A 13,620-nucleotide genomic window follows, 5' to 3' on the forward strand; every position below is an offset into this window, starting at 1 on the left:
TATTTGATTGAGGAACATCCAGTAAAACATTTATAGGCTTAGTACCATGATTTTTGATCATGGGTAAATTCGAACTTAAGTGTGTGGAAGTCTTGTCAATACATCCTGCATAATCTGCTTGGTAGGAGGCTCAGCTGTATCCTTTGCAGGTTTATTACTTATACTCCCTAACATCTCCTGATTGTTTGAAGCCTTGCTATTGAATTACAACCTTTATAGTTATGGGGATTACTCCAGTCTCCTACTATTCACTGTAGTCACTTGTCTCTTGAATCAACTGAAAATGTAAGTGTGTTAAAGCCTGATGAGACTTCAACATTATATAATAGCTTGTGTAAAACATCTGGTAGGAAAGTATTTAAAATAGCCTTCCCACTCATATGTTAGCTGAACCAGGGTTGCTAAAAGCACACAAACCCTCCCTTCCTAGTAGCTTTGAAAGAGCTCAAACACTGCTGGTCAAAAAACGTATCTATGTTTTCCCTTTATCCTTCAGATGGTAAGCCTTAGACTGACAATTTCATTCTTGATCTGCCTCATATAAGCGTGAAATATAAAAAGAAAACAGAGGGCTAACAGACTAGTGATTCTGGTCCTTGCCAATCAGTAAGTCAGCGATTTGCTTGTCACAATTACTCATTGCTGGCACCCCGTGTATCAGGTTCGCTTTCTCCTCGGGGTCGGATCGATGCTCAAATATGTCCACTCTTGATAGCATCAAGTCTGAGTTGCTATAATAGCACAGATCAATGAAGCGATCAAGCAAGGGAAGGAAAGGATGGGGACAGCAGGGAGGGAGACCTACACAAGCTAAACAGACCATGAGTACACCATATATCATTCTTCATTTACCTCTCTCTCTCTTTCTATTAAACACATGTATGTAGCCTACACATACATGATGACCTGTAAAGGAAAATAACTATAGTGGTGCGCACCAGGAACCCACACATACGTACTTCAGTATAGCGATTTGGTTATTCGGTTCTTAGATGCCACCCAGGAGCTGCCATGCCTGCAATGACACCAATTCATATAGATATACAATAGTTACTACCAGCTATGTCTTCCTCACCTAAAACATCAAGATAATTAATACAGAAGTGATTAGCACAGAGCAGTACCACTACCTACCCTGGATATACAGCAATGCTTCACAAGGACTGTTAGAGGTAGAGCTTCTCTACTACAGTTCCCTGTTAGTAAAGTGATAGACAAATAAAGAAACCAGGTTAAATCACCGTGAAATTAAAAAAAAAAGCACCAAGCCATATATATTTGGTACACCAAAAGTGTTGTGAACATTCAGGATTTCTGCATAATGTTATCAAGAGGTTATCTCGTATTCTTTTCCATGCATGAGTGATTAGCCAAAGCCAATACTCACCAACGGGAAAAGAAATAACAACAACAATGGAGTCCCTTCTACCTGCAATTGACCACACACGTGTGTCACTCCAACAGGGAGGAACTCTGTCGTAAATATGTTCACCATAGTATACAGCGGTATGAAGTGAACTAGGATTCGCTAATTACAGTATCGAGAGATCGCATGACCCAAAATGAGAATAGCGAAGTTTCCCCGATTCTTCTGGAAAATGTATTGCAAAACCTTCGCTCAAATCCAGAGTATTCAAAAAGGTGGTGCAACCGCACCCATACCAGCCATTAAATGTTCGAGATGCACAGGGAGTCCTCCATGTGCGCCAGAGCCCGGACTTGGAATAATCGGCACGGTCGGAGGAGATGGAAGTCTAATTAAACTCTTCCGGTCTCTTGCGACGTCGCTGCGTCCCGCTAGGTGTTCTGTGAGTGGTAGTTCTATTCTGGCTTTGGAACTTCCGCTTCCGACGGCAGCGTTTCCTGGAGTCAGTCAGTGTTCCTGGTGTTAGGAAATCACGCACCCAGGGAATTTCTGACACAGTGTTAGAGTCTTCGGTGATGGAGCCGAAGGGACCCACCCAAAACTCAAGTAGCCAATCAGGCTGCAGTATTAACACAGTTATATTGCTTACTGCTCTCATTACTAAAGTCCTGCAATGCTGCTTTTAAATAACCGTCAACAATCAGTCCTTTTAAACAGTAAATTGGGTTTATTTTGTAATTATTTTTATTGAAAACCTAAAAAACGAAACATATGCTTTATATACCATATAGTAATCACATAGTAAGTTGCATACCAGTGCATAGTAAATCTCAGTTATTCCAAGCGATCCCCCCACCCCCCATTATATCTCAACATCTGGATTTGGCTCTTTTACGGCCTATAAAGGCAGTATTTACCTCCCTACTCTGCTACCAGTCGACCTCCCCCGCCCCATCAGTCCTCTGATCTTGTTCCCTGTAAGCCATCCATGCTCCCCAGACCTTTTTCCACTTTCCAGGGCAGCCTCTCGCTGTATACACCACATTTCTGATGTATACATCTGCCTGTGGATGCCTCACCTCTTGAATTACACCTTGCGCAGCATTCCACTGAAACTTTTCTCCATAGCTCTCCCACATTGACAAGGACGTCACAATGGAACGGCTCCGCTTGCGACCCCGCACAACATCATCGGAGCCATAAGAAGACCTCATCGCGTGTTGATATCAGTTCTCTGTTTCCGCGCCGTCAAAGCGTAACGTTTTTTTCCAGGGCTCTCCATTTCTTAGTTTCATTGTTGCAGGTTCTTCCTGAAATTGTAGCAATGACATTGCTGTGCAGAAGAAGTCTGGTTTCAAATCTTGTAGGAAATGTGGGGGTCATATGTCTATCACTGACCCCATAATGATTGTCTTTGGTGCCTCTCGTCGGACCACGATGTCGAGGGGTGTTCGTCGTGCCGACGCATCAATCCGAAGGCCCTCAAACAGAGGGAGACCAAGTTGTTCATGGCCAGGGCGAAGAAGCAGAAGAGGGGCCGGAAAAGGAGGAGATCAAAGTCTAAGTCTCTGACACTCGCACCTTGAAGTTGTCGAGGAAACACACGAAAAAGCGACATCATGGTTCCAGACGTCGTTTGTTTAAAGATAAGTCACTGAAGTCGGGGGTCTCCGGTAATTCAGCGTCACAGAAAGACAGATGTCTCACCTTCCCCTTCGCCTCAAGTGACTCCGGTGCACTCTCCGGCTTCGAGAGGTTCGCCGGCAAAGAGGGATACGATGCCTTAACCTCTGACCACTCCACCCTTGGCTACAGTGTCTCCCAATGCTGCAACCGGAACCAGTCTTACAGCCTCCTTGAGCGGTCCCTGAACCGGCGGTACCGGATCCATACCCACCCTTTCCGGCTCCAGGTACAGATCCTTCGCATTTCTTGAATGCGATGTTCAGCATGTTTGCCAGGGCGGTTAACTCTACTGGTGAGCTTGTTTGCCCCATAGGACTGCTGTCGTTCTCCCTTGGAGGTTTGCCACCTTTCTCCGCACAGGCACCTTTAATGCCAATGACTCTGGGGAGTTGGCCTCTCCTAACGCTAAGGTACTCAACGACGTTGCAATCCCTCGAGGGATGAGGATAGTTGGAGTATTCTCCAGTGCCATCTGGCTCCGGTCCAGCACCATCTCGGCCTTTCCCGGTGCCTTCAGCTAACCCTGTTGAGCCTCCATTGACCCCGGTCCCGAAGTCACTGGCGCTGCCAACACCGATACCCAGGATGAGATCTAGAAGGGAGGCACAAGGCTGCTGGAGGAGGAAGAGTACCAGGAGCCGCAGTAAGAGGCTGAAGAAGGGGAGATTATTGACCCTATGCAAGACCTTGAGGCACAGCAGGAGGCTAGTGGTTTGGCTACATCTCTGAAATGAGAACGCTCTTCTCTGAAAGGCCTTCCATCACAGGAGGTCTCTTCTTATCACTCCATAATAAGGAAGGCAGCTGATTTGCTGGAATTGCAATTACCTACTGCGGAGCTTAAGCCTAACATCCTTAGGGCCGGACTGGTAAGTCCGGGCACCGGGCAATCCCCTGGTAGGCTGGATGGGGTGGGGGCTGGTTTTGGGACAGGGGGCCGGTTCTGTTGTTTGGGCCGATTTGGCCGTGTCGGACCGACTGCGTGAGTCAGAGACCGTGACATTAAGCACAATCAGGGCCAGCCAGCCCAAATCAAGCCCAGGCCTGCCCTGAGCACAACAATTCTCAAGCTCTCCGCATAATGCTCCCCTCTCTTCCTATTAATCCATCTCTCTCTGTCTCGCTCCTCACTTACTGAAAACCGTGACTTGAAGAAACGTTTCATAACCTCTTTTTCCTTCTTTCATTTAGTTGCTTCCCTGTGAAATGGACGCAAAAAAGAAAAACACTCTTGCGGGAAATGCCCTTTTTCTGACATTTTTCTATTCCAAAGTGCAGCCTCGGGATGGAGAGAAATAAAAGGTTTTAAATATGAAAAATAAATACATAACTAAATAAAGCAAGACAGAGTGGTTGCACTTGCAAAGTGGCCATATTGATTTTATTCACATCCAAACGCACCAGCCTCACTTTACAGACTTTGCAGTGAAGCGCTACTTTTGTTTTCTCGTCTTTCTTTGAACAGCATTGTTGTCCACAGGTGGGAAAGTGCACCATTCCTGTATGTATTGCAATACCTGGTTGATGGGTGGATTGAAAAACAAAATGTGTACCATGGCTCTGTGTTTATGGATGTGGTCTTTTTAAACCCTACTGCTTACGTTTTGTAAGGATATAAGCAACGGACATTGAAACGGTTCCTGTAGTCATGTCCTTATCTTTTCAGGTAAAACTACTCGCTGATTTCTGAATAGTGAGTGAGAGATCGTTAAGGTAACAGTATTGTTTCTGCTTACATTTCACATGCTTTACTTAATCTTGCATTGCCTATGAGAGTTTGCTTTCACGTTTTTTTAGGAAGCATATTACTCTTATCAAGTGCATAATTTGAATTGAGCCACATCCAAGTGTTTATAGCGGGCACAATTAAGTTGTAGCTGAAGGCAGTGCGAGTTTCTCTCAGTGGGGCAGTATAGTGTTCAGTCGGGGAGAGGATGTGGCACTATGGCCAGAGCTGTCGAATTTGGAACTGGGGAACCAGGTTCAGCCTTCATGACCAGTCCACCAGACCACTCTCCTGAGGGAACATAGGCCCCACTAGACCTTAGAAGGCCTGACGTCTTAACACAAGCAGGTGTACCCTAGTGGTGTCAATTGTGGGTTAACCTTGACGGCCTGTCCACCACAATCCATACTCAAGTTCATCTCCAGTCTTGCGGGCAGGCCTATGAAGCAGCACACCCTTGAGCAACAGTGATCCAGTCACTGTGACTCTGTCACTGAGGTCACATGAACCATGAGCAGGTATGGCAGCGCGAACTGTGTGACCGCACTGGGTACCTATTTCGGGTGGGTGCGTAGGGTTGCAAGTATATTATGTGTTTTTTTTTTTTAAACGTGCAGCCTCCTTCCTGGCCTCCAGCAATTTTCAGCAACAATAAAAATGCTTTGATAACTTTGGTGATTAATGTTCTTCCTAGAGAGAGATCGGAGTTTTGTCTAGTGCAAGGGTTGACCCCTGGAAAGGTAGCACAGAGGGTTAATGTGCCTGCTGCAGAGAACATGTACCATGCAGATCACAAAATGCACATAATGTTAACTAGGTTAGTAGGTTACTGCTTTTGTCAGAGAGATCCTTTTGTTACTAGCAGTTTATAAGTTAAATTCCTAACATAGAACAGTGAGCTATTAAACTATACTGCCTGCTAGTATGGTTGTCATGTGGCTTCTACACCTTGTAGTCCTTTGTCTTATGTAACATTTCCTATACAGTGATTTACACACGTATAAATGATTGTATCTGTGTAGTGTGTGTGATGTAAAGTGCTCTGACACTGTACACTGGTATGAGTGGGGGCTGTAAATCAAATGAAATGCATCTGAGAAAGAGCGTGGTTATGGAGACTTGAGGGGGACTGTTAAAGGGTGGTAGTGAGGGAGTCCGAGGCGTAGGTGATCATTGGGGGCACCAGCAAACATTGTTGCACAAGGCGCCACCAGCACTAAAGTCGGCCCTGCCATCGAAGCCACTCCACCTCACCCATTGGTACCTCCATTGGCCTTGTTTCAGCCGAAGTAGCTGCAACTCACCAAGGATCGGCAATGCAGGATTTGCACGCACAAGAAACTAAGTTTGCAAACTTCAGTCTCTCTGCTTCGTGCACAAGCACTTTTAACATCTGCCGCCTGCTCTGGAGCCACTGGAATTATGCAGCAATGGGGAACAAAATGATGCTGCTGTGTTGACTAAATTATGCAACAAAAAAAAGGCTGGAGCGTAATGCAATATATTTTCTTATACTTTATTATTTAGACATTTTTACACAGGTTAAGTCTCTGCAAAGATTCTGCCTCATTAGTATCAGTGCAGTGAGAAAGGTGATCAGTCAACCTTTGCAAAGGGCCGTCCACTTTGCAGCAACTCAAGTCACGTTTTTTAGTAACTTTTTATCCGTTTGAGCTACAAAAATGATTAGTTAAAACTGTAAGATTATGCAGTGGATGTATTATGTGGCAAATATGGCAGAGCCATAATTATATAGAAAACATTTGCAAACTAGGATATTTTGCCATTCATGTTTGAACTGCTCTTGTGGAAGAAGGGAGGAGAAGTGATAATGAGAGAAACTGCATGGCTTGGAGACAAATGGCTTATGATTCCACTTTTAAGTGTATTTGGGACAATGTGTGATTGGAAATATATCCCACTTTGTGAATGTATTTAAATGCCAATAACTCCTATTAAACCTTAAATAATCAAGTGAATTCATTGTTTGAATTAAATAACACAATAAGCTGTAACTGGTCGGTGAAATGCCAAACAAATGCTAAAAATTGGGATGTTTGGCACATTCTGGCCACACCTCTGACTCCGCCCACTGATCAAATCCTTGGGTTAGCTCCGCCCTCGGAGTCTCCGTCCACAGTTCCCCTACTTTCTGTATATGTATGTGTGTGTGTGTATATGTATGTGTGTGTGTGTGTGTGTACGTACATATATATATATATATGTGTGTGTATTTGTGTGTGTGTGTGCATATAAGTGTGTGTATATATGTGTGTATTTGTGTGTGTGTATATATATGTGTGTGTATGTATATATATATATATGTGTGTGTGTGTATATATGTGTGTGCGTATATATATATATATTCCCTCGCTGAAACTTTGTTACAAGGACAGGAGGTTTGTAATTCTGGCTTAGATAATGGACTCTATAGAGAGAGATTTCCTCTCTCGTTAAATCCTGCTGCGCGACAGAAGCCAGGCAGCATACTAGGAACCTCTTTGATCAAGTAAACTCCAAGGTGTTATGAGAGGGCTGGTGTAAATGCAAGCCTTCTCAGCACAGTGGTAAAAGTGCGTGCTCACCCGGCCTCAAAGCCTAGACCTGTATTTTATTTTTTCAAATATTAGGATGCTGGCAGTCCTTGGAAATCCGGGACGTCTGATCACCCTACCTATTCAGGCTTGTGGGCCTTGGGAAGGTCTCTGCGGATGATAAAACTTTGTTAGTTGGAAAAGTTGATAATTGTTATTGTTCCTTAGTTGCCTCTCCCCTATACTTTTCTCCCCCTTGGCTCTTCTGAGCTAATGAGATTGTTTGGTTGGCACATTGGGTAAGAGCATATTTCGAATTCTTTGCACTTTTGTCCTACTTTCAAGCCATGCCTTTGAATGAGGGATTTGGTTTAACTATGTAAATCGCATACTGTTGATTCCTGTGTTAGGCATTGACAGCCATTCAACAAGGATACATACATTACTATATAGATGACAGTCGCAATTAAAGAGGCTATCTACATATTTGGTGGGTAATGAACTCTGGTATAAATGTTATCATGATGTTGCGTCATTGATTGCCCCTCTCACTAACACATGCTCTTTTCTATATTTCCATTAGCAAGCTGAATTGGTCCTACGTGGCAGGCGCTGCCAACTTTGTTAATTTATGAAAGGGCAGTGCCCTTATTACATTGGCATTCTATTCAAATTTTAACATTGCCTATTTGTGATTTAACATGATGATTTTCCAGTATACGAGAGTGTGAAAATAAACAATGCGTACTAATCAAACTATTGTCCTTGTTCCAGATCTTGAAAAAAGAAAGAACCCGGTGTGCCATTTTGTAACTCCCTTGGATGGATCTGTTGATGAAGAAGAGCGCCGACCTGAAGTATGTAGTTTTGACATGCCTATTAAATCTGTACGTAGTGTCAAACAAGCATTTACAATGCAACAGTCTCGCCTTTGCAAAAGTTAGAGCTATTGGCTTTGTAAATGACAACATTTTTATTTATGTGTTGGTTTTGAAAACCTATAAATAAATGGCATTGTCATTTACAATGCCAATAGCTTAATCTCTCGCAAACGCGAGAGCTATTGCATTTGCACCCACTCACACACACACACAGAGCCACCCACACACACACACTCACACAGAGCCCCCCACACACACACACACACACACAGAGAGCCACACATACAGAGCCACACAAACAGAGCCACACACACAGCCACACACACAGAGCCACACACACAGAGCCACACACACACAGAGCCACACACACACAGAGCCACACACACACAGAGCCACACACACACAGAGCCACACACACACACAGCCACACAGAGCCACACCCACAGAGCCACACACACACACAGAGCCACACGCATCCTCATCCCCTGCTGCAACCTTATGCCTTGTGTTATAGATGCCATCCCGAAGCTGAGACGCCCCCTCGCCCAAGCCTCAGATACAAATTGCCCCGAGAATCCCCCACGCAGCGCACTAAAAGTCTTCAGCTAAATTTGGCACCAACCACTTTGGCAGAATGAACTAACCACTGAATGGATGGGGAAGGTACCCTGTTGTTGTGTGAATATTGATAGGCTGAACACGGGGTTTATGCTAATTGGTGATAACGATGGTGTTGTGGTGACAAATTGCCCTTATTTCTTTAAGGACAATTTTTCTGTCGCGTGCCTGTTCTCAGGCGCTGTTTTCATTTGTATATGCCAATCGTTCTGGAGCTCTTGTGCTTCTGTGAGTTTGACAGTTGCAGCGGGAACACCAGGATGAGCGGTTGTGGGTTTTTCTTTCTCTATGCTTTAAACCTAATAAAGGTCTTCAAACTAAACCAAGCATAAGGATCATCATTTTAACACAAGAACCCTCTTTCTACATTTGGCGACGATACTGAGGAAAGAACCTTCTCTTGCCACCTATTTTACCACGGGAAACTTACAAGGTAAATCATTTCTTAACTTTGAGCTGCGCATTTAAAAATCCTGGTATCCCACTTATTACCACAACCCACCGACTGACTCCAACGCTCAATGTAAACATCTTCAAGCAACTTACTCCAAGCATCGTTAAGAATAGTAACTGGGAAAACTATGAGAGAATGTTTTACATGAACCTGCCTAAGGATTTTGCACTGCTGACTCAACGCTGACCACTTCATTTATCGCTCCAACACAAGTGTGCAAGTATTTGTCTAACTGTACGGGAGCTCTATGGTCTTTATTTCTTTTGCATCTTTGCCTGCCACTGCTCTTTCACAGAGTTTAAGCATTTCTGTTCTTGCTGCCCGCACAATTAAAAAAACATTACGCTATGCTTTCCGCATTGTCATTACCTGATCAGTGTACCAGATCAGCCCATTGGACTCCAACGTAGCGATTAGTTTCATGAGGAGTCACACCACAGGTGAGCTTATTCTACTCCCAAGAGTGAATGCCACCGTGACTTCTTGTTTGTGGTGCGGCACCTTTTGTCATATTATATACGTTTTGGAGAACCGGAGCCTGAGTTTGCACGTTGTGTTGTGGGCACTTTATTTTGGTGTTGCGGTGTCTCATCTGTCTGCCGTTGCACTTTGGCAGTTGAACCGCTTACTTTCAAACATTCCACAAGCCTCACATCTCGTACACAATGTCAGCACACACAGCGTTACCTTTCTCATGCTGCCTGCTTCACCCCACTGTGACGATTCATCTCTGCGTCACTACATCTGCAAGGATATATTTGGAGCCTACTTCTGCTGTGAGCCATCCTCCTTTACGTCCGTCAACGTGCCACCATCTTGGCTTTTCTCCGCAACTCTTCACTGGAACTACGCTGTACGGTAAACTTCATCTTTCACCGCGTGTAGCGCCAACCACGTTTGGCCAACCACACATTGCGTTAAAGTTACTAAGAACTATTTTCTCCAACTTTACTTCTGCCCTACATCAACTGCGACCCTCCATCTTCTTGCTTAATAATTAAGGCATACATGACTGTTTTCAGCGCTCAACGATCTTCGCATTTCAGCTATTTATGGATGTCTCCTAGCAACCTTAAGCTACAACGTGAGACATTGTTGTTCAGCAGACGGGGTGAATTATCCTGCAAGACTACGGTGACAACTTTAATTATTTTAACCTATTGTTTTCTTGGGGACAGTTTTTCTCCTTTCCTTTGTATTCTGTATAATTCTTTTGTATCCTAATTGTACATGTGGATTTATTCCTTACCACAATCTTATTTAGGTATTCTCCATGGGAGTGATATTCTTAGTAGTTCTATTTAAAGGCATGTATTTCCTGAATATCTTTACGTTCATATTTGAAATAAGTCATTACATGAGGTGCACGCTCAGTTTTTCTGTTTAGGATTGGTGTAATTCTACGGTGTTACATTATACTGTGTGGCATTATATACCAAATGCCACACCTACTTAAATATTGCAGTTTAAAAAAATGTCATATACAATAAGTTTATCTTTCTATGGCGTACATATACACCCATTTACACCCAGTTTTACAGTATGCATATAATGTTTCGTACCGTGTGGTTTGTACAACACACCTAGATATACACATACACATTTTCCTGTGTTCAGTGTACTATGTTCACACTTCATATGTACATCTTGCTTTGTTCAGTGTGCCATGTTCACACTTCATATGTACTTTTTGCTTTGTTCAGTGTGCCATGTTCACATACTTACTTTACACCTCATCTGTGCATTTTTCACATTGTTTCATGTGGTACTACCACATCTGTGCATTTTACACATTATTTTATGGTGCACAAGTAATTTGAATGATCCACCTTCTGTGGATTTGTTATTTACATTGTATTTTACTATTTTGAAGTAGTTTGACCGTTCCAATCTCTTATGGATTCGTCACTTAAAGTTTCATTTTTACTACACTTTACTTCACAGTGTTTTTCTGTTCAACTATGTTTCTTACTACTGCTTTACACTACTTAATTTTGCTTGTTCTGCCCACGCCAGTCCTCCACCCTTTCATTACTTCCAGTACTCTTTTCATCATATCACTCCCTCTACAGATTGCCTTAACTCTGTACTTTACTCTTGTCAGCCTGGCCAGCTAAGTTGATTACAACACAAAAGATGCATGAGTTGTTTGTATTCTCTTTCCACCTGTCTTTCCTACTTTCTCCTTTTATCCTCATAAACAATAATTATCATTCCATGTAACTTCTTTTCCAAATCTCTTTTCTGTTCTCTGCATTGCCTGTTGTTCTTGTTGCATTTTATGACATTCTACTTTGTCATTGATTGTTATGAATGCTCCTTTCTTTTTTGTCAAAAAAAGGGGGATGATGTTGTGGTGACAAATTGTCCTTATTCCTTTAAGGACAATTTGTCTGTTGCGCGCCTGTTCTCAGGCGCTGTTTTCATTTGTATATGCCAATCGTTCTGGAGCTCTCGTGCTTCTGTGAGTTTGACAGTTGCAGCGGGAACACCAGGATGAGCGGTTGTGGGTTTTTCTTTCTCTATGCTTTAAACCTAATAAAGGTCTTCAAACTAAACCAAGCATAAGGATCATCATTGTAACACAAGAACCCTCTTTCTACAGATGGCTTGCGCGACCCTGTCGAAACTTGAAACCCAACCCGGGATTCACTACGATCTCCCCCCTGTGACCAGACTAATTTCCTCCCTAGTTACCGTCACAATACTACTGAAACTTGAAACCCAACCCGGGGTTCACTACGATCTCCACAATGTGACCAGTCTAATTTCCTCACTAGCTACACCGTCACAACATTACCCCCAACCGGTTAGCCATGTGGTATCAGAGTGCCTCGCTCGAGCTCCTGAGCGTTACAGAGGGCACACCAAGAATTGGGGGGAAAAGCGATTTGCCCAGAATCGGCCGATGTTGAGCGTTCCTGCTGAAATTCGATGACCGCTATAGCCTCCAGCCACGCCGTCTGCCCTCTAAACTCACAAACCCTTAAAAACGACTCCTTCTGTACCGTGTACCTTTTATGTAACTCATGTAATCCAAAGTCCTTATGTAATGCAACTGGTTCTTATGTAAAGCGCTTTGACACCTTCGGGTAATGTTCGCGCTATGTAAAATCGCAAATAAATAAATAAACGCCCATCTCAAACCGCCTAGTTCCTGATGCCAGCCATCGTTATCACCAATTAGCATAAACCCCGTGTTCAGCCTATCAATATTCACGCAACGACAGGGTACCTTCCCCATACGTTCCTGGGCGCAAGATAGTTACACAATTACTACTTAAAGGAAATAGCCTTTCAAATCAACGCAAGCAGCTGCGAGGAAATCTTGTCAATTTTATGACATAACGTGTACCAGTGTACAGACTAGGTGGCTGCACTAGAGGAAAGCCAGTCCCTGTCTGCTGGACACAGACCTAACAAAGCTCCTCTATTGAGACGTCAGGTTCTCCCGACCCCGGGACACAACCTGCCCGTCCCGAGGCTACACAAAGCAACAACCCTCCTTTATTGCGACCTCAGGTTCACCCGACCCCTGGACATAACCTGCTCATCCCGAGGCTGCACCAAGCATCTCTCCTCAATTGAACATCAGGTTCTCCCGACCCCGGGATACAATGTGCCTGTCCTGAGGCTGCACTCCGGCCAGCCCCGTCCCTGCATTGTCCTGCTAGTTTAATCCAAAGCACCGCTCCCTAATTTAATCTCTGCGAGTCCCTGTAACACTGGCGCTGACAACAAAACGTAAAGGGCAGCTGGCCACCCATTAACCATTCGTAAAGAAAACCATCACAAAACCGCTGCAAAGAGAAACGTGGCGCCCCACTCCCAGCGATCGCTGTCAACCAGAACCAACAACGCTGCGTCTAGTCTAGAATGCTCAGGCATTCTTCATGGCCTCAGTGCACACACAACTCAACACCTGCAACATTACACAAAAGGAAACTATTTCCGAAAATTCGACGCGCAAACTACCCACTATGTACCACGAGTGACTCAAGTCCACGTCTGCACAGCACTCGCTGTTAGAATCAGTGCACTACCTAATTCTGCTTACATAACATTGCATGCATGCAAACATCCTATAACTGATTCGTAGTTCACCGTCCACTACGGCGTCGATGCCACTCCCTGCAACATAGGCCTACACAACAATACCAACACCTGATATTTACATCCGTATTATCACCATGAGGCCAGCATCTCACCACCGAAGTCCGTAAATGCACAACCACACTCTGTTGGAATCAGTGCACCCGCTCATTCAGCCCAAATTAACAAAAGAGACACTGAATATCCATGCTTATTTTACACAACGGATGTATTGCCACCTGCGAAACCATTAGAAAAACCAG

The 13,620-nt window shown here is 44.0% G+C and overlaps 1 protein-coding gene across 4 annotated transcripts in view; it reads left to right on the plus strand.

The window, feature by feature from the left end:
* The window catches only part of MLXIP (MLX interacting protein), a 1,607,115-nt gene that overhangs the window by 339,708 nt on the left and 1,253,787 nt on the right, over nucleotides 1-13,620 (plus strand). For all 4 annotated transcript variants that reach the window (XR_013602573.1, XM_078667550.1, XM_078667551.1 and 1 more), the window contains one exon: nucleotides 8,087-8,169. Coding sequence is in view for 3 of the 4 variants with exons in the window: in XM_078667550.1 (XP_078523676.1) it covers nucleotides 8,087-8,169 (83 nt within the window). In the remaining variant the exon portion in view is untranslated. The remainder of the gene's footprint in view (nucleotides 1-8,086; nucleotides 8,170-13,620) is intronic.

Source organism: Lissotriton helveticus, chromosome 11 (genome assembly GCF_964261635.1).
Source record: "Lissotriton helveticus chromosome 11, aLisHel1.1, whole genome shotgun sequence".
In the NCBI taxonomy this organism is placed as follows: Eukaryota; Metazoa; Chordata; class Amphibia; order Caudata; family Salamandridae; genus Lissotriton; species Lissotriton helveticus.